Below are 26,245 nucleotides of genomic sequence, written 5' to 3'. Positions count from 1 at the left end.
TAAGTATGTTGTATATGAGTATATCTATACCTAGCAACCTAGGTACCTACGTGTTTGGACTTGGATAGCGCGCATGACGGCCGATGGCGAACTCATAAACATTGCGGTGTGACGTACTATTATAAGTGCATAATATACGATGGACAAACGGTCGTGTCTGCGATTTAATGATGAATAATAACGACTTCGGTGGCTGCAGTGGCCGTGGATGAAATTATAGCGTTGCACTGTTGCCATAATATATATTATAATAGCTGGTGATCTCCGCCATCACTGTACCTACCCGGTGTCGTACAACAGTTATAATATACAGAGATAATAATAACGTGTATAAATATTAAATATGTATGCATGCAGAGTGTCAGACAGGGGCGTAAAGCACTCGGCGACGGCTTAACACCGGTGCAAAGCTTCTTATTCTCACTTTTATCGGTCTCAAAAATTATCTCGTCCGTGAACAGTATTATTATTATTATTATTATTATTATTATTATTATAAAATACGTGCCAGGCAAAATGTCAACGGCCACCTGCATGCGTACCTACATTACTATTTTATCATACAACGCAGTTGTCATCGTCTACCGCATTCGAATCAAAATATGTGCTCTGCACTGTACACATTATAATAATAATAATAATAATAATAATGTATAGGTGCCCAACCACCGTTGTAATATTAGAACATAACTAACAAACAAATCCGAATTCGCCCACTCACCGTTATAATTGTCAGCAGGCAGGTATAATAATATAACAGATCATATTTCAGACGTATAATGCGGAATGATCAACACGCACGATGATTCGTTTTACATTTTTAGTTGTTTTACGATTCGAATTCAAAGGATGGCTCGAAATCTCTATGTGTTTAAATTTCAAATGGTTATGAACGTAGATATAGTTATACTGTAAGTGCACAATAACGTACGTCCGTATTTTTATTGGTTTTTGTTACACTTTTAACTCGTGCGAACAATATCACACTAAAAATGTGGTATGTTTAAAATGCGAATATTTTCCTGTAAATTTATATTTTTTTAATTTAAAATGTTCAAACTGCACACCACTCATTTATCAAATAAACCATAGGGTGTCGAGCGTACACTTTTTGGGTTTTAATATTACTATATAGGTACGTATTAAGTCCCAGTTTAAAATAGCCACGATAAACTTTACTAAATTAAAAACCGTCTACAACCACACATAAACGTATATAATAATAATGGACCTCCCGCAGTGTAAACCCGTATATTAAAATAAGGCATGTAGTGTCAGACTAAAAAATTGTATGAGATACGTATTACACGTATTCGTGTTTCGTACATATTATAGTGATGTATGAATAATTTCGTAGTACAAACTACTAATTGCATAAAATATTCAAAAGCAAAATTGTACATAAGTGACATTATTCCATTACAAACACACATTGAACAGATTGAATTATCTTCAAAAAATTATCCGACAATCCAAATGTACCTACTTCATTGAACCACGGAACATCTATGCATAATTCAAATGTCTTAAAATAAGAAATACAAATAGTCAATTCACACTTAAGTGTTAACTTTAGACTTGTGTTTTAATTTTAAATTTATAAAGGGATTCACTGTCGAATAAGTTTATAATGAACTACTATGCAAGCAGTATGTTTTTATTCTGGACTTTGTAAATATTTTAGCTGCATAATAATTTTATCAGTTAAAAATGTAATTAATTAAAATACTGTCATACTGATACAACTTACCAATACCTCATTAAAATACCATGTTTGAAAATTGATCAGTGTAAGTATAATAATATATCAAATTGATCACTGACCAATAATTATCTGTACATAAACATTATCAAATTGAGCTGAATATAATAGAAGAATAATGAATAAAATACAATCATATAGAGTATGTATATACTATACACAAAGTGTCTTCCGAAGATTAACTAACTACAACTTCTAATTTTGAAAATAGTGAATCATGATTTGTGATAGATTATATCTACTGACATATTGTGTGAAAGCTATAGTGACTAATTTTTTGCTTACAAAATTATCAATACCTAAATGTTTTTGAATATTAATTTTAAAAAACTATAGGTTATAATATTTCGATTTAATTACGACTTTTAACAACCTTAATTATCAAAATCATTGGAAAACCCTACTTTTCGGCTTAGTATCAATAATAAAATTAATATTTGGAATAAGTACACATAATAATAATATGTTATCGATCTAAATTATTTTTAAACTTAATGACCCATGTTGCCGAAGATATTGTATCAATAAAAAAAAACATAATTATCTTTATTACGGAAAATGTTTCTTGGTATATAATATTCTTATTGATCATGCCAATTTTTCTGCCAGTGATTAAATAGATTTTCTGATGACACTTAAAATGACAACTAAAGTTATTTTAATTCAGTACTGCAGTTATGTTATGTATAAATGTATAATGAGTAATGAGTTTACATTCTATAAAAGGGCAAATTCTGGGGAAAATGGTCACATTCATTTTGGAGAACGTTCATCATAATCGTCTCTTATTACCATAATGTATGAATATAAGGCAAAACATTAATGAACATATTTGTTGCTTAAAAATTATGTATTTTACACTGTATGTTGAGTATCGTTAGAGGTTAATCTTTATGTGTTGGTAAAAATATTCTATAATTCAAGGCTCAAATTGATTAATAGAAATCTATTTTTGGCATTGTATAGGTATATAATATATATACCTAGTATCTGTTGATTGTAAGAGAAAAAACTTAAGTTTTTAAACAATCAATGTAGGTACACTTATATATATTTAGCAATGTAATAAAATTGATAGAAATTATTCAGTATTTTAAATAATAAATAATACAAAATAATAAATATGTAGGTAATCATTTTTTATTAGATATAGGTATACAAAATGTATTTGGTATTACAATTTAAACAAACTTTTTATAAATTCTTAATTTATAAAACTATGTTTTGTATTTTATGGTCAAAAAAAGGAATGATAAGACTATAATCTCACGTCTATTTTTCCATTAACATGTAATATTATTCGACTAATTATTAGTTTTACAACAGATAAATCAAAACGTTTTCCATTTTTTCTTAAAAACATTTTAAATTTATTACTAGTTGATATTATCAATGATTTTCTAAAATATTCATTCATTCAGCTCCGTAGTTAAACATAATATTATATTCTATACAAAGCTATTTATTTTATTTTAATGATAATTTTTATCACAATATATTTTAATATGACGTTATGAATTTATTACATATCATGGAACCATAAGACTTTGGGCCGAAGTATATTATTACAAGCTTCTTTAGTCAAGTCTCGAATTTGTTTTCATTAATCTTGTCTGTTATTTTACTTGTATAGAGGTACCTTCATATAATGATTCTAAAGTGAAATTTATATTTTGAATTTTCCACAGTAAACAGTTTTCCACAATTTTGAAATATTACACGAATCCAGTAATATTATTCAAAATGATATGTTCCCTACATTTTACTACGAATATTTACTTTACTTTATATCTATATAGAGTGTACACACTACTGCTAGAAGTATATATTTTTAAAAGTGTAATTTAAATTATTAAAAAAATAAAACAATATGTACCTATTATAGTTGAGCCAAATAAAATCTACAATCAATTTGGTAGTATAGTTTCAAACTACTTATGTTGATTGCATCATTTAAAAATACTTTCAACGATTTTTTCATTACTGTTATTAAATTTATGCATAATAATCGCTCAAAATTTCTTAAATTTTCGAGTAGACTTCAAACCTGACATAAATTTATACGTTTTTAAACATTTTGATTTAAATTCTGCAGAGGCCTATAGAGCCATATAAAGAAGTTTTTCGATAAAGTAAATCGACATTCACACGACAATAACAGAAGATCGGAATTTTTTGAATATCGCAGAATGTAATTGTCCACACTTTGCTGAATTCGATTATCCTCGCCAAGTCGCTTGCTCGTGATCGCGTCGATGACATCGTAGACTATAGAATGTTTGTCATTCGATTTCGGGAAAGAGAGAAAACTACCGCGAGTTTCCTGAAGTTCAAATTAATATAATATTATCATGTCAATCAAGTAGAATAAATTGCCAAAACTTTTCTGGACGACAACACATGCCGGCGAAAGCGTTCGAGAGAAACAGAGTTCGTTAAACTATTCATAGGGAAATAAAAAGTCCGAGACGCCCGTCAAAGTCGATAAAAAAAGTAGAAAAACTTGCGTATAAAATCCATCTTCACTTCAGGGGAATGTAATTGAATCTAAAGCTGTTATATGTGTAAACCAGATAAAGGTGAGTGTGAAACATTATTATTATCGAACAGTATAGTCAACTGCTATAATATAATAAAATATATATTATAATAAATAGTGAGCGAGATGGAGGGAAGCAAAACCGTCAACAATGTACGAAGGATGTTAACCACCAATATTGTTCAATAACGACATTTATTCAAATGTCAACAGCCGCTGCAGTATTGTTGATCCGATCGCGCCAAAAAAAATTTCGAATATACATATCTCAATCATACCGCCGTCAAAGCATTATGTCATGTTTAATATAATAAAATATACTTTATACTAAAGGGTTTAAAGACTGTACGTCTTCAAATTTGTCTAAAGTGACAACAAATCTCGAAAATTGGATCGTTCCTTTCCAAAAAAAAAATAACAATAATAAGTAGTAAAATATTTTTAATTATGTTGGTACCTATACCTACTGTAATATTATTAATAACATATAAAAAAAACTCAATCGATTCCATAGAAAAAATTGTTCTATGAATTTATTTAAAACTAACATTTACATTGATTAAATATTTGAAATAATATACGTGTTTCAAATAAGTTTTTATACGACCTTGACTGTACAGTGTATATAATGCAGCGCTCCGAAGTGAAAATCGTTTAGGTCTTAATCGATATTTGCGATGACCGTACGAAAACTGACTGGCACACACATCATCACCGATGGTGTGTTGTGCACATTTTAGTAACAATCGTAACAATCCGTAATGATACAGCACTTTAGTTCAAATTATTTGTGGTAATTTGTTGTTAAGGGCAAAAGTAGTAAAAAATAAGTTTTCAACCGGTAATTTTTTTCTCCACTTGAAATTCCACGGTGACAAAATATTGTTATCATTATTATTTGATGGTTATGTAAAATATAAACTATGAATCTCCATTGATTATAGCTGTACTTTGGAAGCAAGAAACCTTGGTTAATTTCTAGTGGATCCACATATATCTTCTTCTCTTTACATTTAATACAGTTTTAACATATTACAATACAGTGAAACTTCCAAATTGAAAAGTCTCAACGGGCAACAATAGAAATTCGTTAAATAAAACAAAATATATTTGGTATTTATTTGATTATGTATCTCAAAAATATTTCATTGAATAGAAAAGTTCGTTATGTAGACTATGGAAGTAAAACTGTATTTGAAACACAGAAACAATTTAAATACAATAACTGTAAAACGTGATTGATAATAAGAAATCTTTTAAACTCAATTATTACTTTTATGATTAATTTTTGAAATAAGTACTTCTAAATTATTTACCACGTTCTTGCACATTATTTGTGTTATGATTGTTTAAAAATACATTTAATATTTGTTCAATCTGTAATTCCTTTTGAATATATTAATATATTATAATTTTTAAGCTCTTAAAATTGATATAAAGACAAATAATTGTTGATTATAAAAAATAAAACAAATAGTATTTATTTTATAATCAATGATAACACGAATGTACACATTATTGAAATTTAATACAAAATAAGTATGTATTCATATATTTTACATGATATATTTATTTATAGGCATTGAACCGTATTTGTCAAATTGTTTTATTTATAAAACATACAGAATTTATTTAATTTTAAAATATCGCTAAAAATTATTCATTCATATGTTTAAAAAATCTTATTATATAATCAAATAAAAAAATAAAACAAATCAATTAAATTACCTACATTCATATAAAAATCATAAACATATAAAAAACAATCATACAACTTCATGTTAGTAAAAAAAAAGTGGTATTATTTATAAATTTATAATTATTTGTTTTTTTCTTAATAACTATTAAAATCATCAATAAAAGAATTATTTTATTTAGGTCTAACAGATAACTTAAAGGAAAACTTAATAATAATTTGATGATAAGCATTTTATATTTGTAGCAGAGCAATAACATTATTATTACCTATTATTGTTTTTGTTTTGTATTTCTGTAAATACTGATATGAATACAAAGAGTATTCCAAAGTCATAAAGTTTTATTTAGTCTGTCTATGGATTGGTATTTGGACACAGATGGTACTTTAAACAGGTCATTTGTGGAATTTCTAAGTAGTTTTTGTGAAATTGCGAAAAGCAACCGAAAACTGCAAAACAATCAGTAAAATTTACAGCATAACGGTTTTGAACGAAATGTATAATATATATGTTATTTGGTTGTAGTTCTGAAAATAAAAAACAGCTTTTATTTCCAGACGATATAGTATATATTTGTATTTATATTAAAAGATTATATTGTTTTTGTTTATGCAGGCATTAGAACTTAAAATATGTATTTATGTAAGGTGTAATCATACCATTTACTACAACTATTATACATGTAAATCACTATAACATACTTAATTATTATTACATGAACTTGTGTATTCATTGAATAAATTATTTTGTGTTTCGAAAAAAGTCGAAGACTAGATTGTAAAGATTATCACATAATATATTTTTTTAACTTTAACGATAAAAGGAAACGATTCAGATAGGTAGCGTATTGCTGGAAATTCATCTCGATTTGAAACCTCAAAATACCTAATGTGTTAAGAATTCTATAATTTAATTAAAAATAATTGATAAACTTTTGGAGAAATATTACTGGACATTTTAGAAAAATTCAAAATTGACCCCATTAGATTACCATATATTATGCCCTTATTTCCGTTAATAAACATACTAAATAAAACTTTTTGAACAAGTCAGAGCAACTATTTGTCCGAAAAGTGTTGACAGAACAAAACAATACATTTTTTGCTTCGGTCGCTTGGAATCCAAAATTTAACTAATCTGAAATAAATCAAAAAAGCAAAATACTGAACCTACTTATTATTACTGGCCTTAAATTGTTAGAACATATTTTATTCTAAAAACTAACATCTTACACGTTTATGTAAAACTATACAATATTATAAACTTAGTGATAATATATATTTTGTAGCGGTCTGCAACATATTTATCATATATATGCAACTCACACATTACTCCGCACTCGTAGTAGAAACTGCAGGCATATATTATTCATAAGCTACACGACGCACAGAGAACAGGTTACCGCGTATTAAAAGTCGTAAAATATTAATTATACCTACGCGTCACCCCCTACAAGCAGTTATTCAAACCAACTAATGAAGGAAATATGTTTAAAGTATTGGGTTACATTATTAAAACGGTACGTTTAATTAAATTTTGTCTTCGTTCCTCCTATTTTTCAAGAGCCTTTGTCAGCTTTTTATTAGCGTAGGACCTCGTTATTACACACTGAAGTGATGCAATAGTGAGGGACATTTTATATTCTGGTAGCAAATCGAATAATATAACTGAAATAAAATTTCTAAAAATTGGGATTGTTTTTATATAAAAGTTCACCCAATAGTAAATGATTTCTTCTCCGAATAGAGTATTGATGAAATGTAATTTCCTCGGAAAAGAGAATAGGAGGAATCCAAAGGAAATTGGTTTCATGGGAGTCGTCAATCTTTAAAATAATAAGCTAATTTCAGCTTCTCTTCTACCAGGAAGATTATGTCAAAAACATAACGAAAATACAAGATATTAAATATTAGACACTCCCCTAACTTCTATTGACGTTATACTACTCGTAGATTCTATTTTATCATCGTCGTTACCATCTCTGAGTTTATATTGACAATAATTTCCTTACATTTTGTTCTAAAACAACAAAAGTAAAACCATTTGATAAGTATTGACCATTAATATCACTATAATTTTTAATAAGACTATATTATGTTTTGTAACTTTTTAGGATAAAAAGTAAAGTTGTAATTTAAAATCAGGTCAACTATAAACGTTGAATGTACAAGTTTTGTACGCAAATGTGACATCTATATACCAAGTATTTAATTTTTCTCGTGCTATGTAGTTTATACATATTTTTATCTTGAACCATAAAACATTGAAACTATAAATATATAGGTATTAAATATAAAATAATATTATATTCTTATACAAACTATAAAAACATTCGGCACTATTATAGTGTTTATCTATTTGTATTTTTTTTTCAATATTATAATTTTAGTACGAACATTGCGATTTACAAAACAAATGTAACACAATAAATTACAATTGATGATGTATACTATTATAATATTTCTTGAATAGGTAGTTCATTGTAGTATTACGTTACGCTGTACGTTTTTCATCACAATGCATATTATGATAAAAGTTTGAAAATCTTATAACATTCAGATAGGCACAAATGTATTTTATGTTTGTTATAAACATTTACAAAACAAATGTAATAAACGCAATAAGAGCAGAATAAATTATGTATGTATGTGTTAATTATCATACTACCTCTACAATTTTAAGCCAAAGAATTGTACTAGACTAATAGAGACCGTTAAAATATAAAAAGGTGAATGACATATTGTAGGCTTGGTACGCCTTATTACCTGGGTATTATTGGAAAGTGGAAACATAGTATCTGTGTATCATAATGTCTATTCATGACAATTTTAAGAAATGAAGAATTGTTATAAAATTTAAAATTCATAACTCTATAAAAATAATTAATGAAAATTGATAGTTAAGCTTTTTTAATGTTCAAGAAAATACGGCCCACAAATGGGTTATCATAAAATGAATGTTTTAAGTTTTAAAAATCGGATTTAAAAATGTTGTACACGTATATTAACGATAACGAATGCAGACGACTTTTTAATCAAAATCTAATACGTTTACATACATTTTCAAAAATATTGAAGTTTTATGTTTGCAAAGTAATAATGAAGCATTTCATACATATTATTATAATGGAAAATATTATATTAAAATACATGGACTATTATTTGAAAATACTCTGAGTTCTGTTAACTTAAATAGCATTGGAAAATATAAGTTATCATTTTTAATAAAGTACTGTATAGTAATGTAATACATCATTAATTATTGTAGTGAACAATGTACTGTTAATCAATATAACAAGAAGCGACATACCTTAAAATCTGATCAAGTACTTACTACTTTTAACTTTAAATCCCGCGTTCGTTCTTAAACGATCAATATGGCTGTGAACTATTGAAATCCAAAAGCACATATATGCAGCCAGTTCAAGTATTTTATAAATTGTCAAAAGTTATTACTACTGTATGTGCAAAACCCTTTTTCTCGGAAATACATGTAATAGTAAAGCACTTTCGGCGGATAACTGGACCAGTCAATCAATTTATTTGACGTATTCAATTGCTATTCGCTTATGAAAATACGGTATAATGTATCATTTAATAGGAAAATCGTACGATTTAATAATACAACAGCTGTTCTCAATGCGTACCTGCGTCTGAAAAAAAATATTATTCTTATAACAATCGATTAGTTTCTCGGTATGAATAGAAGGATTTTGGTTAGTTTTCGTTAAAGAAAATCATTAACACGTTTGGAAAGTCAAATCAGTTGTTCATTGTTTTTAATAATACTGGGATTTGTTTCGAATCATTCCGTTTCACCGTGTTTACACGATAATACAAAGCGTCTGGATTTAACGGCAGCCCGGTTCTGCCATAGTATTGCGTTTTGCGTTGATGAATGTATTACGTTGGTAGATGTATATTGTATATAGGTACTTACAATTTTGTTTCTGGTTGAAAGTTTTAAAACATTAAATCAATAAAAACAAAACACTTGAAAGAAATATATACCCATTGTTTAATCAATCTCGTAACTATTATAAGTTATGCGTAAAATAAAATAACTATAAGACAAGTAAATTTCAAAAGGAAGTAATCGTAAATTAGCGACGCACAACAATTGTCGTACTTAAAAAAAAATAAAAATAATTACCATTTTGTTTTATGTTAATAATAATGATGCAATAATAAAAAAAAAACTTGTTTTTATATTCATACATTATTTCAACCTAATGCTGATTTGATTACCTAATTTATGTATTTATGTAAATTAACAACATCTAAAAATAGATAAAATGTAAAAATAATGTCAATAGGTAGATGTTAAACATATTAATTTGACAAATTCTATTATAGAACAAATTCAGCACGTGCTTTAAGTAATTTATGTTTAAATTTAAATACATTTTTATACTTCACTTGAATATTATATTCGTTTAAGACATATTTGAACTCAACAAAAGTGAATGATTTTAAACCAATACCTAATTGATTAACTTGTTGATTTTTGTAATTTGTTTTACTATAAATGTCTCACTTATTAGAAAATTATTTGTAATTTATGTATTTAATGATAATTTTAGATGTAGGTAGGTAAGTTTAAAAAAATCATGGGTACATAAAATAAACACAATATATTAATACACGTTTTATTTTATTCGTGACTTAGATATTACTCATAGGTTTTATTGAATATAAGTACTTACCTTAAACCCATGTGGATGTAAAATACTATTATGTAGTATTCATTTTTTGACTACATTAGTCTATTTAATGGCATATTTATATTATAATAAGTACTTTTGTTCTTACAGATAAGCAGAGGATGGATTTTAGGCCCAGAATTATGTGACATGTGGACTTCAAGTGATGTACTATGTTGTACAGCTTCGATACTTCATCTCGTTGCAATAGCTGTTGATAGGTAATGAACATATTTTTTTTTAATACATTATAATAATATACAATTATTTAGTTACACAAGTACCAATGACGCATAGGCAACTATTTAAAATTATCTCTTTCTTAAAATATATAATTATTTAATATACAATTTAATTATTTTAACATATTAGTAGCAGTTTTTTTTGAAAACATTTTTTTTTTTAATATTAATACTATTAATATTATCAAGGAAAATGTCTACAGTATTTATGCAATAATGAGGGTATTTCCTTTGAGTATATATTTTTAATTTATCAATTGCTATTAATTACGAACGGGTTAGTGTGATAGGTATTTTAACTTGATTGTGAATTGTTATATAGTATTTCAACTCCAGTTTCAAATAAAATGTTCAGCGTATTTTAGGACCATCATCAACAGATAATATGATAATAATATTTTAGCTTGGCTTAAAGAGAAAATAAAATTGTGTTTCAAAGACGATTAAGTTTTTAACTAAAGAACAATAAGATAAAAACAATATTTTAAGTTTGTTGGTTGGTTGGTTGTTTTTTTTTTTTTTTGGTAAAATGTGAAATTATATTTTGTATTAATTTTATATCCATACAGATTAAATATTAAATCACACCCGTAATTAAAAATAATTAAATATGTTATGAACTGTGGAAAGTTGGGTAGTATTTTATTTACTTTTTTTTTTATACATATATTTTTAAAAGAAATTTACAATCTATACGTTAAGCACAATGAGTAAATGTGATACAAAATAGATATATAAGGTATCAAAACATATTTATATTAATAATAAGAACAGTTTACAATAAATTGTTTTTATTTACTTAAAATAAAATACTTCTTCATTGTATGGTATTATAAGTTTAAGATATGAAAGATATACTTAAACAAGGAACCTAAACCAAGCTCTGACATAGCCAAATACCCAAGCCTAACCTTCGATAAACGTTCAATGTGGGCCAAACACATTCACTCAACAAAATTAACATTCAATATATGACTTAGCCTAATCAGACCCATCCTAGGTAAATTTTCTAAAATTCCGTTTAAATCCAAAATACACATTATATACATATACAATATTCTACATAAACCCATAAAGATGTATGATATTCAACTCTGGAGCACTGCCAAAAAAAACTAACATACAAACAAGCATATACAAATTCCAATCAAAAACCCTCAGACTCATAACTAATGCTGCCCCATACATCTCATATCGTATCCTTCACATAGATCTCCATATTCCTATAGTCACAATATAGAACAACTAAAAGAAAAAAAAACATACTTATTTTTTCCTGCTCTAAATTTAGAAATCACCTTCAAAATCATGCTAATTCCCATTTTCGAAATCCACTGTCTATTCCCCGGAAATCCCCTCTGCAGGTGACTGCCATGGCCCAAAGATCTTAAAAATTAAATTAAAATAAAAGCAAAACTTTAATGATCTATAAACTCACACCTAAGCGGCATTACAGGCCCTCGCGTCTTCAAGCCACTGTATATATAAATTGTTATTCTCTTAACATTGTTGTTGTACTATATATTATAAAACCGAAAATTTTACGAAAGATTATCCTATTAGGCTGGTTTTTGTTCTAAAATACTTGATTATAATATTATAATAAATATATATAATAAACCAAGGGACTCGCTTCTACTGCATTGATGAAGGTTTTGAAACTACCTACATCATCGTAGTGTAAAGTCTTATTTTTAAAAGTTTTACCATTTTTTTAATCAGTATTATTTTTATAAAATTGTTTTTTCAAAGTTGTAATTCGTTTTTTAATTTATGGTAATTAGATTACAATTATAATGGAATTAATAATAACATATAATTTTATTGCTTAGTTATCATACGAGTAGGGTTAGTCTAATTTATGTCAGTTAATACATAATATGTTATCAATACCATAATGATAGTGTGGGATGGTGACACATCACGCACTTTCGTGGCAGTAATTTGAATGCACTTAAGTGAACATAATATTATTGTTTTGTGTAGTACATAATGCCGTTGATAAATGCTAATGCACACGTACCTTTAATGATATTCGAGTGTCAGATTAATTAGTATCTTTAACACATTTAATGGTCAAATTACCTAATCCACTATCATTGAGTAGGGATCTGATTCTGAAATAAATTATTTATGTAAATATTAGTACCTAGGTAATATCAAAATAATTTAGTAGATTGCGCACATTTTTATTGAAGAAATAAGGCCTGTACAGGCGTACTTTTGAATGACGTAAAAAAGTTTAAAAAAACAAATAACTTCTCCCAATCAGTCTAAATACCTATTTTTAAAATGTCATTGTGTTTAAAAATAACAACATAAATTATGGTAAAAAATTCAAAGTCCCCAAATTTAATTTTTTTAATAACAACAAAAAACAAAATTGATTTTATCAAAAACTAGTTGTAAGTAAATATTCCTAGGTTTTTACATAAATATTAAGAAGATTCCTTATAACTTCCTAATTTTAACTCTCCACCCCCCCAAGTAGGTACAGACTGGATGAAATATCTTACGAGAAACTACTAGTAATGTTGATAATAGGAATAAACCTTCTCAACTACTACATGATGACAGAAACAAAAAAAAATTTTATAGCTATAACTACTATGTTGTACCTACTGCAATAGGTGTCAAGTGTACCTCGTCATTGGAAAGTCACTCATGTATATGTTGAGTTTTCGAAAACGAATCTGAGAAAATACGGTCTATCAGCCTTTATAATCATGTATATTTTATCCTATATTTATATTGTTATCAAAGTAATTTATTTTACTATTGGTAGGTTGAATTAGTTTTTGTGAAAACGTTACATTTAAAAATGTTATCATTATTTTTATAAATTATAATGACATACCTAGATAAAAGTTTCAAATCCCCGTGAAAAATATTTTTGAATACAACAAATGTACTAAAATCATTATTTATATTCGTTAAAATACCTACCTAATTTCGCCTAAATTCGAACTTTAATGTCTATTGAAAAAAATCGAATTACTATGTTCAAAGTATTTAAAACACGTATTTCACTACTTAAAAACTATTTGAATACTTTTACTCAAGTACTTTACAAAACTGATTAATACATTGCTTGCTCCTTTCAGTATGTTCTAAATTACAACGATAATTATTAACTTAAGGTGGATATTTTTTTCTTAAAATATCTATGAAGTTAATGGATTTCAATCAATTATAAAATTGGTTTAAATAACTGTAGTTTTTCAGATAGTTGTGCAAGAAAAGAAAAACAAGCAATATTCTGCTCTATATAAAACAATAATATATGTTACGGTTGACTTCTTACAACTAATTCAAAATGTTTTTATATTATTTAAAAAAATAATTTCTTGTATAAATGTTGTCTGAAAGCAACCACTTAATATTTTATAAAAGTTTTTCACGGTTTCCTCGAAAAATATTGGGACATTTTCCGTTTAAATAGAATCCCTCGATCGATGATAAATTTCCAATTCTTCACATGAAATGATTGTCTGAAAATATAATTCCATTAAAAAACTCATAAATAAACCAATAGCTTTATTAATTGCTTTACTCAAAATCTATGCGTGGAGTTGATTTAGTTTTTGGTATTTTATAAAAGTAGGAATTATAGAGACTGAACGATAATTAGTTTATAAATAATGTATAATAATCTTTATTTAAAATATCACATTGATAAATTCAGTAGATTATGATATTGAAGGATACTAATTGCTTTTTAATACCTAGTATATGAATATAACAATTATAATAAAGAAATAATGGTTTCAATAAAACTTGAACTTCTCCTTATAGTATAATATTTTACTACAACCTATAAAATTATTTGTAGTAAAATATATTTATACATTGTATAATATAATATTTATTTGATCCAAAGTTTCACCAAATATATTGTTATTAAATATTTACTGTAAATTATTCCTATTAATTTTTTTTTGAAATTAATTTGTACCGTTTATTTAATACTAGACAATTAAAAAATAATGAGATTTATTTATAACTACACAATCAATTTCCAAACATTAATATTTAGTTTTAAGTCAAATATGTATGCCCATCTTTATACATGATTTATCATTCGACACGCGATATATTACACACACATTTTATAATATCTTACTTATGTTATATTACTTAAAGTCATGAAGTTCCTTAAAAGAAGCTTTTGAAAGTTTAGCAGCATCCCATTGTCTTAAAATTCATGACAGAGTAGTTTAATACAGTCATTTTCTGTACATAGAAGGTCATAAATCAGATATGTTCATGTCCCATTTCACTAGATAAAGATTTAATTTAAATATAATATTACTATTTTAGCTAACATACTAAAATGTTTGTACAAAGTGATTCGTTTGGTATTCACAACAGTAAAATTGATTTTCTCTAGCAAATGAAATATTTCCATAACTAAGAATTATATTGATTAATAATAATTGTAATAATAATATTTAATATAAGTTCTATACAAATCAATAAAAGAATAATTTTTGATTAGTTCATTAAGTTCTTACGTTCAAAATATTATATATTATCATCTTATATACATTATTATAATATAAAAGGAATAAAATGTTATTTATTTCAACTTGAAACGCTGATTTTTCTTGATACTTTTTGTTTTTAAAAAAAAAACTATATGTTATCATACAACTATTTAAAACTATTCAAATTATGTAGAAAAACATAGTTCAATAAAAAAAAAACTAATAGTTCATTGTTTAAAATAGGATATATAAGAATCATCTAACATTTATGTAGGTAACATATTATTACACTTCTTTACTCTTTTAAACATTGTTTATTATAAACGATAACAATAGATTTAAACAACTTGCAAGTGGATACTACATTCTCAAACCAAAAATAAGCTACATGGTTCTCAAATTAAAAATCTATCCATGATAAATACGAGTAGTTGACATTTTATTTTTGTTTTTTGACTTTACAAAACACTAAAATATCATTTTTAGATTAAAATGATTTCCATAGAACTGGATACAAAAAATGTATAATTTTTTTATTTTACATATTATTTAGTGGGAACTATTACATATTCTTTAAGAATAAATAATGAAAATAAAAAAATGATATTTTTTCTGAAAATTGTAATGTTCATGTCTATGAATTATAAATATTTCAAAATTAAGACAGGGAAAATTCTAGCCTATCCTTTCTATTCCAACTACTTTAAGTACAAATAAAATATAAATACACTAGGCTAATATCTATGTAATTGAAGCCTTTAATCAAATAAAAAAAAAATATATATAAATTATTATAATCATAAATCTATAATCCACCATAATAATACTGTGTACACTGTAAAATGAACATAAATAATGAAAATAATATTTCTTCTGTCTTTATATAAAATTATACATTTACGTTTAATGTTTATAAACTATCAGATACATCATAAACTAATATAAATCATACTTACAGTATGTTCGTAGTTCATTTGTAAGTATTTTTTTCATTAATATCGAAATTATTTAAAAATTATTTTATTTTTATACAAAAACTTTATTTTCATCAATAAACAATACCGCTATTGCAATGAAATATTTTAAAACATCTGGATAAATTATAAATATATTAACCAATGATAAATGGTTGCAAACATCAATTCATTACAATTATTAGTGATCATATTATACATTTGAGACAAAAAATGCAATTGACCACTGCATTAAAAACATACAGTTTTGAACTAACTAAAATTATGTCAAGCGTTAATATTATTATTATTATTAACATACAGACGCAGATTTTACAAGCAAAAAATTGTAGGTACTTAATTGAGTAATCCTGATTGGAATACAATTATATGTTTTATTTTTTAACTGTGCTTGTAAATAAATGTACTCAGTATATTATGTTTTTATTAATCAGTATATTAATCAATGAATAGTTTTTTTTATCATGCATAAAAGCTGCATAAGCTTTTATATAGTTTTGCAAGGAATATTTTTTTATCTCTGTAACAGTTTGAATTGAGAAAAAATAGAAATAAAAATATTTGGCTAACAAATAATATTTTGAATTATTATTGTTAATTTTAATGCAATGTGTATTGCATTTTATAAACATTTCTAAACCGTCTCAGTGTAATAAAATGTCAGGTTATTGATTTTATGTAAATTTATATTAAGTTTAAGAAGAATTCACTCACATTTTTATCCTCGCTTGGATCTGCCAGAAATCTTTGTTTTAATCACTAGAGGTTTACTCCCTTCTTTAGGATTTTGTTGATATTTAGTAATTAATTAAAATCTAATTATGAAGTAATATAAGGGTTATTTTTTTTATAAATTCATAATTAGTTGATTGCATTTATTTATATGCAGTATAAGCCTTATCAATTTCTTAAAAAAAAAAACAATTCTATCGTAAAAATATTAATTTATGAGTAGTAGTATTTAATATACAATAATTATAAAAATATATTTCCTATATGGTATAAAAAGTTTGTATTCAAAATGAAACACATATCCATGTCCAATAATAATGTATTAATATGTCTGCCTAACGTTATTTATCTGTTTAACAGAATATTCTAATAATGTATATAATTTAATCTAAAATTTGTAAGAAAAAAAACGAAATAATAGGTTGCAATAATGCTTAAAAATTATAATAATCTGTCTAAAAACAATATGAGGAATATAAAAAAAATTATGGAATTAATAATTGATCAATATGAATTAAAATGAATAAAAATTTAAGTGCTCAACAAATTTGTAGAAAAAAAACACTGTAAACTTAAAGTTTCTACTCCTTACTCGAAATCTAAAATAATAATAATAAAATCGATAACATTTGATGATAATATGCAATAGGGGAAAACCATGTCAAAATGATTTAGGTCTGCTGAAAGAAAAAAAAATATGAGGAAAGTCCATGTTGATTACAAAGGCGATTAGGACAGAAGCGTAAGTGGCAAGATAGTCGATGAGGAGGGATGTGGTAGAAAGAATATGTTTGCAGGATTTTGATTGTTCACTGAATATATTTCTGTTGAATAATTTTAGTTTTACTGGTAATTATTGGACATCGTTTGAAAAGAGGATTATATGTAGGAGGGGAAGCTGTACAAATAAAAAAACATGTATGAAAGGGTCATCTAAAAATACATACCTACCCTTAATTTCTACCCCAGGCCTAGCTTACTCAGTGGAAATCTCAATATTAAATTGTAATACTTTGCATTACTTGTAATTATGCAGGTACATTTACTTAAACTGTCCTTGGACCCATTTCTATTTCCATGACGCTTTAATTACATTTAATATTATACCGTTGCAAAAAAAAAGGATGTATCATTTGATACATTTAAAGAAGTTTGGTATAACACGAGTAAAAACGTATTAAACAATTTAACACCCTTTTTTATACACTTATGAGTATGATAAAAAAAAAAAAATACAATTTATACTGTTTGACATCTTCGTAAGCCCTGCAGTAATTTAGTTGTTTCATTATAATATCTAATGTTATGCATCATCATAATAATTTTAATTTAAAAATCATACCACTCATCAAATAAAAAATGTCTATAAATTATAATTTTAATTGTTCCATTCCAAAAATGCAAGTTTATTTACACTAAACATTTGTATTGTCAGTAAATTAATATAATTTCAGATTCTGAATGTAGCAATAAATATATTGATTTAACAATGGTATGTGTGGTTTTTTTGGTGTTTGTATGTGTATACGATTCATAGTTGGAAAAATACCTTGATTTTCAATATAAGGGAAAAATTAGATTCCGTTGTTACTTTTAAGAAGTCAAAATGAAAATTATCCAGTATTATTCAAAATAATCGAGGAAAACAAAAAACAATTAAGGAAAAATAGAAAATTCTGCCAAAACTAGTTTTTGACAAAATGTATTTTGTTATTTTAATATAGGTAGCTTAAAAAAGGAATAACAGTATTATAACGAAATTAAAAAAAAAATGTTTTAATTAATATTTTATAGAAGCACGCCATTAAATTTTCAAAATATTTTGAAGCTTTTTGAGCTACATATAGACATCAGATGATTTTTATTATTTCTTTTTTATATTTATATTGATAAGAATCAAAAAGCTTGAATATTTTAAATTTTAAAAATCAAAACATGTAACTCTAGACCTTATTTTTTTACTATAAACTTTTTAAATTCTGTATTTAAGACAAGAATAATGATTTTAGTTTTTTTGTTGTAATTTAAAAATATTATTTATAGGAACATGAAACTTGTAACGTATATTATTATGTTGTATAACTTAGGTACAAAATGGCATTTTCAAATGCAATATTATCGAAAAAAATGAATTCAACCTACCGAATTACTAATATTGTAAATTAAATTACTAGATAGTTGCTTTATTAATACATCATGAAAGGATTATACTTAGTAATATAGGATGACAGACCTCACATTCGTTTTTCGTATGCAATAATGTATCATTGATATTTAACACATCCATTACAACGACTTACTCAATCAAGAGATACACTCGACACGAACTGTACAGCAAAACAAATACCTATACTTTCCCCTTTTTTTTGGTTAAATAAAAATATTCTTCTTTTTCTTCTTTGTTATCAATCCGTGGATGATTCACAGCTTTTCTCCATTCGTTCAGTCGTCCTATTTCATTTTCAGTTGTAAATACGACTCAAACCTTTGATCCTTCATAGTATTCTTTATTTTGTACTCCAGTCTGAGTATTGTTACGTGGTCCTTTCCATCAATGCTACCTTCTATTATCAATAACTTTAACAATCTTGCATGCATAATTGTATAACCAATCCATTAATAAATTTCGCCCCTTATCAACATTTTCTAAAAAGTTTTACTTTCCGATATTTTTTTTAGAACATCTTCTTTTATTATTTATTTGATGCAGCTTATATTTAACATTCATCTGTAATACCAGATTGCAAACGATTCTAATCTTTTTTGTAGTTTTGTTCTATTATTGGTATTTATATCATTCAGATTTAATTACCATAAAACAATATGCTACTGACATAAGTTTTAACACATTTTTCATTTTAAAATATAGTCTTAATGCTTAGCCCATACAACTCAATTAATTCGATTTATAGATGATAAGTCCTATGTTTTTAACATGATATTATAGTAAGAATGATTAATATAATTTTGAGCCATTCATATGGATATGTATGCAGAAAGACTGTGCGTGCGTGCGTGCGTGCGTGCGTGCGTGCGTGCGTGCGTGCGTGTGTGTGTGTGTGTGTGTGTGCGTGTGTAAGAGAGAGAGAGAATTATTACTGATTTATTTATATTCAGATATTTATTTTTTTTATTTTATTAATATCTATATGGTTTAATATTTGTATATGAATATTTAATAATTAATTAATCAATACAAAGTGTATGCAAATAATAATACATCAATTATGAAAATTAATGATATTTGCTTTTCAGATATTGGGCTGTTACTAATGTTGATTATATCCACACGAGAAACGGTCGAAGAATAGTGGGCATGATTATTGTGGTATGGTTTGTAGCACTAGTCGTGTCATTGGCTCCACAGTTTGGCTGGAAAGACCCCGATTACCTGGACCGTATTAATATTCAACAGCGATGTATGGTCAGTCAAGACATTGGCTACCAGATATTTGCTACATGTTCAACGTTTTACTTGCCCCTACTGGTCATCTTGTTTCTTTATTGGAAGATATTTAAGATAGCCAGAAGAAGGATTCGCAGAAGAAGAGCTCAGAGGAACGCAATGCTAGAACATTCAAGGTTAGCCTGATTATTATAAAATTTATTTAATTAAATATAGGTACGAGAAAATAATAGTACACATATGTATTGATTGTTATAAATTATAATACATTTTTAACATTTCCGTTTCAACACATAAAAATTAAATAAATCTATTCAAATTACAAATTTCACAAAATACAAAATAATGTGTAAATAGATCAAACATCCGAATTCAAGGTAAAATATGAATAAGTGCGTCGAATAGTTTATTTTTATTCATTAACCCAACACAATTCCGAGTTAAGGAATTTAAAAAAAATTAAAAGTATCCAACACTTGGTTATGAATTACTTTAAACAGCATTTTCAAAATAAAAAATAAAAATATGCTAATTAAAACTATAAACTATTATAAATTATAATTTTATGTTACCTTTTACCTACTAATTGATAACGAAACTATTCATCACTTTTCTTTAAATATTGCGAATATTATGTTATATAGATGTTCTAACATATAATTTTATAATACTTAAATCGCATTGATAAAAATAATAATGTAGATGTGAAGTTTTATTCAAATGAAACGAATTAAATAAATAAAAACTTTTATTCTTTAAAATTAAAATATAACATACATAATCACAGGATAAAAAAATAATAGTCTCAAAAGCACCAAAACACCACACTAAACCCATTAAATTAATTTAATTTTTATTTAGTAATGATGATTGCATAAATAACTCTACAAGCTTTCAAAATAAATAAAACTGTCATTATCAATTTTGAACCATGATGCAACATAGGCGTAATCAATGCACGGTGGGAGTTGCCACTGAATTTTATAGTTGTGCAAATATATTGTTTTGACTTGACCTCCTGTTTTAAGCTTTAATTTATTACAATTTTTAACATTTTTTTTTTTTAAGCATTATCCATCGGCTTGAATATTTTATCTCTGTGTGTATTTTATGCAATTAATTATCCATTAAAAAACTTATAATGTATAGGTTAGCTTAAAGTTATACATATTATGACATAGATATATTACCAACTTAATATATTTTCACTTACTTTACAATTCTACAAAATGTCAAGGAGTTTTCATGTAAAGATTCATTATTAGTAAGGTATTTGAGGTGTGTAAATGCGTCAACCCCACCCCACGCCAATTATAATTTTAGACACAATAGGAAAAAATAAAATATTTATTATGTATTCAAATTACACCATTGCAGGATGACGATGGTACTTATGAAACTTTTATTTGCTACTTTTATAAAAACAAATTGATATACTATTTTATGGTTATTTTCTACTATAAATGAAGTCCCCTATCATAACTATGTTATTCTAAGATTTTAAATTGAATACCTACCCTAATTAAATAGTGTATTTTATTTATTAACATAAAAAAAAAACAATGAACACTTTCAATCAATTAGATAACAAATTAAATTTTAAAAAAAACTTATTATATTATAATGACTACAACACTGTAGATACAGTAATATCATCGGGGCTTGGTGGTGGTTGGCTTCAGCCACTGACGTGCTCTGAGGTCAAGCATATATAGCCGACATAGCTAGTTCGAGGATGGGTGACCAACCGGGTTTTTTAGTTATGAATCTTCGCCCCACCTGGCCACATTCACATGTTCCTCAACCAACCGTAACCCCCCCCACCCACCACACACAAATTCTAATGCCCATAGTTGCCGATGATTAAAATCAATACAAATAATAGTAATAATATTATCTCCAGTATCTATTCGATCATTACGTATACTTTATATATACCGTACTATACATTGGTATCTACTTATTTATTTAGTTTTAAATTTAAATTATCTGAAAAGATAATAATTAATTATATAAATAACTAATGAACACTGAATTGGGTGATGATTAGAATGTGACTTTCAAATTGTTGGATCCATTTTATATTATATTATGAAATAATATGGATTATGGGTACCTACATCCATTATGTTTCGGAAAATGCTGATTACTGAAATGTGCGCTTGGCCGTTCCGCGATGAGTTTAAATTAACAAAGTAGTATTTGCTCTTCAAAAAAGAATGCAATAACTTTCAAAATATGCACATATTTTTATGTTTAAACATGAAGACATTTCGCTTATTTTTGTGGTAGAAGACAATTATAATTAGTCATAAATCATAACTTAAATAATGCTTATTGTTCCCATGAATCGATTATATTTCTAGATAGTTCAATATAAGTGTTTTAGTATGACAACAGTAGAAAAAACTTAAACTCTACGATCCGTTAGTGTTTATTGTAAATGTCAGTGGTTTCATCTCGACGAGTAGCAGTTGAATAGGTACCGATGGACCAAGAAAGTAATCTCATTTCAGTGGCGAGAATCATAGTGACAATAAAACAACGTCTACCCACTTAGAATAGGGAAAAATAATTTTAATAATAAATTTAATAAAATATTTCTTTTACAAATTTGAATGTCATAAGATCAAAATAATATATTATATGTATATTTCAATATTAAGTTTGTGAAAATCTTTTATTTTTATTATAATACCACTATCGTATTCATTATATAATAGTCTAGTTACGGGCCCCGCACATGGGCTGGCGGTACGCCGGTGCCCAATTCGGGTCATTCCAGTAAACATCTAAGTACAGTAAAATTTCACCATGAAAAATAAAAAATAAGACGACTCGTTTTTTCTAACAACGGAATCGGGGTCTCGGCGTTCATATTTCTGTTTAATTTTATTTTTCAATAATCGCATAGTCCATCAACCGCCGAAAAAATTCGTTATCGTAGTTGGTTTTTAATTTTTTTTACGTGTGATATTATCTAAAATATTATGATATGACTAATATGAGTATCAACAATATTGTCTTATGCTTGATTTTTTTTCAACGCCTCACCACTATTCTTATGATATTACAAAAGGTTGTATATTTTATTTGTTCTCGCATTCTATTTGCATGGAATAATCTTGTCGTAAACCTCAGTGGTTTTTAATAATTACCAACGTAAAACGATTATCAGTTGGGTTTAACGAATGGATCGTAGGTATTTTAAATGTGTACTATTACAATAACCCTACTCGGCCCTTTCGAGTTCAACGTGGGTGGTGTTATCAGAAGCACTTGGACGGTCGAGGATTACACCGTATATTATAGCCATTGAAATAGGATCGGTAATAACGATGGAACGTCACGCGCGCGACCGCCAGCACAGTTGTGAGATTATTAAGCACTCTCATCAAGTTATATATTATCCTAGCTCAGATTCCCATTCTTCTACCGTTTGAGTGGCATTTCTCCTCTATAAACACTCTTGATTCCACCGATTTGCTTGTGTGTGTTTCAGGTTGAAAAAGCCGGCTGATGACGCGGCCGCGGCCGAGCCCAAAAAGTGTGGTTTCTTCCGGACGGCCGTTTTCCTGCGGATCAAAAAGAAGAAGGAAGTGGAAGAGACGGCCGTGTGCTCGAGCATAGGTCTGATTGACGGCCATTCGAGCTGTTCGATGCCCGAGTCGTCGCAGGACGGCGGCGGGGGTGGCGGTGGCGGACATTCCAAGGCAGGCAACGGCAGCGGAAGTGGCGGAGGAAGCGGTGGAGGAAGCGTGGGCGGAAGCGGTGGCGAAGACAAAACCACCGCGTTCACGATCACTACGAACCACGATCACGGTGCCACGTCGACGGCACATCATCACCATCATCACCACCATCAACATCACCAGCACCAGCACCAAAATCAGCTGCAACCCCCGGTGATCGAAGACGACGGGCCCACCATCACGGACCCGTCGGCCGGCCGGCACACGGTCATAGAGATGAACGTGAATCGGGTGTGCGTTCCGGCGCCCGCTAGGGTGAAGACGAAGCGCGAGAAGAAGGAGTCGCTGGAGGCGAAACGCGAACGGAAAGCGGCCAAGACATTGGCCATCATCACTGGGGCGTTCGTCGTGTGCTGGCTACCATTCTTCATCATGGCCCTGGTCATGCCCCTGTGCCAGGGGTGTGTGATCAACGAGTACGTGTCCAGCTTCTTCCTGTGGCTGGGTTACTTTAACTCCACCCTGAACCCGATCATCTACACCGTTTTCAGTCCCGAGTTCCGGTTGGCTTTCACGAAAATGATTTGTGGCACTACGTATAGGAGATAATAAAATGCACACAACATTATTATACATATTAATATCCATTATTATTACTATTATTACATACACTATATACGCCGATGCGTATATAATATATTGAATACCCGACGCCTTATTATTATATTGTTGTAATTCATGAGTATTGCTCGTTTAGTAGTGTTCTGCATGTGTAGGTAAAAGTTTTGTGTATGTGTGCTAGTGTGCTTGCGTGAATGCTTGGTTGTATGTGTGGGTATGTGTGTATGTGTGTGTGTGTGTGTGTGTGTGTGTGTGTGCTTAAACGGTTGGCGGTGAGGGCGATTAACGGTCATCGGTCTTTGCGAGGCTCACAATGTCCACAGATGGCGGCCGAGATTTACGCGATTCATTGTGACCTGGTCCGAGTATAATTCTTTTGTAGGGTGTCGTAAAATTCGTAGACCGATATTTCAGTCGATAATACACACACATTACACACACACGTATCACACACGATCGCCGACCCTAGATCGCTTCGCTCGAGTGTTATGTCCCTGTTTTAATCCTTTCAAGACCATCATCATTATTATTATTATTATTATTTTACGGGAAGAAATGACAAGAAATTATTATTTACACCATTGTTTTGCAATGTTATAATGTATCCATTGTCACAGCATATATAACACATACATTCGATAATATCGGTAGAAAACTTCGTCCCTTTTGAAAACCGCAACGAAATTATGTATCAAAAACTTAGGCTTTGTGCATTTTACTTTCGCTAAACCCCTTTAAAACAACTTTCGTATAAATGTTATATATTTTTAATCTGAATACCTACTCTTTAAATGGGCTTCATAAATTTCTGAAGCCAGGTTGCTTAAACAATCATTTATAATTTTATGAACGAGTAGTGAGCTAATGCTCCCTTAAAAACATAATTTAGTGGTCGATGATTGGCTAATTCAATTTTAGTGAATCATTAAATTTAATCAAATTAAACAATTATGCCACCAAACATTAGAATTGTAATAATAAAGTTAGGCCATTGCAGTAATTCACAGGTGACAAAACGAGATAAAATGATCTTATAATTTTTATTTTGGTGTTCAGAGCTTTTGCTACTGCTACTGCTGTTGCTGCTGCTGCTATTGCTGGAAATTTGAGTCGGCCAGTTCGACTACTATTTCGTTATTAAATTGTTTAAATTATAGTTACATAGGCTTTAAATACTCGCCGAGTGCGTTTTACTGTTAAACTATATATATATATATCCATATTTAATGGAAAATCGTATATTATTGACATATGTAAATATAATTAATTAAATTTGCTACTATAGCTTGTCATTTTTTTCATAAAAAAATAATTGTGCAATGGAATGTTTAAGAAAAATTTACAAATGTGGGGTTAGTCAAAACGGATATAGTTAAAAACAATGTTCAACA

General features: G+C 27.8%; 1 protein-coding gene across 3 annotated transcripts in view; it reads left to right on the top strand.

Annotated features, from left to right (window-relative positions):
* LOC111031982 (5-hydroxytryptamine receptor-like) overlaps positions 1–24,954 on the top strand; it is a 203,062-nt gene extending 178,108 nt beyond the window's left edge. For all 3 annotated transcript variants that reach the window (XM_022312135.1, XM_022312136.1, XM_022312137.1), the window contains 3 exons: positions 10,812–10,921; positions 20,391–20,717; positions 24,044–24,954. In XM_022312135.1, coding sequence (XP_022167827.1) covers positions 10,812–10,921; positions 20,391–20,717; positions 24,044–24,842 — 1,236 coding nt within the window. In that variant the 3' untranslated portion in view covers positions 24,843–24,954. The remainder of the gene's footprint in view (positions 1–10,811; positions 10,922–20,390; positions 20,718–24,043) is intronic.
* Positions 24,955–26,245: the final 1,291 nt, after the last annotated feature.

Source organism: Myzus persicae, unplaced genomic scaffold (genome assembly GCF_001856785.1).
Source record: "Myzus persicae strain clone G006 unplaced genomic scaffold, MPER_G0061.0, whole genome shotgun sequence".
In the NCBI taxonomy this organism is placed as follows: domain Eukaryota; kingdom Metazoa; phylum Arthropoda; class Insecta; order Hemiptera; family Aphididae; genus Myzus; species Myzus persicae.
Note: the sequence above shows the minus strand (reverse complement) of the source record. Positions and strands in the feature narration are given on the sequence as shown.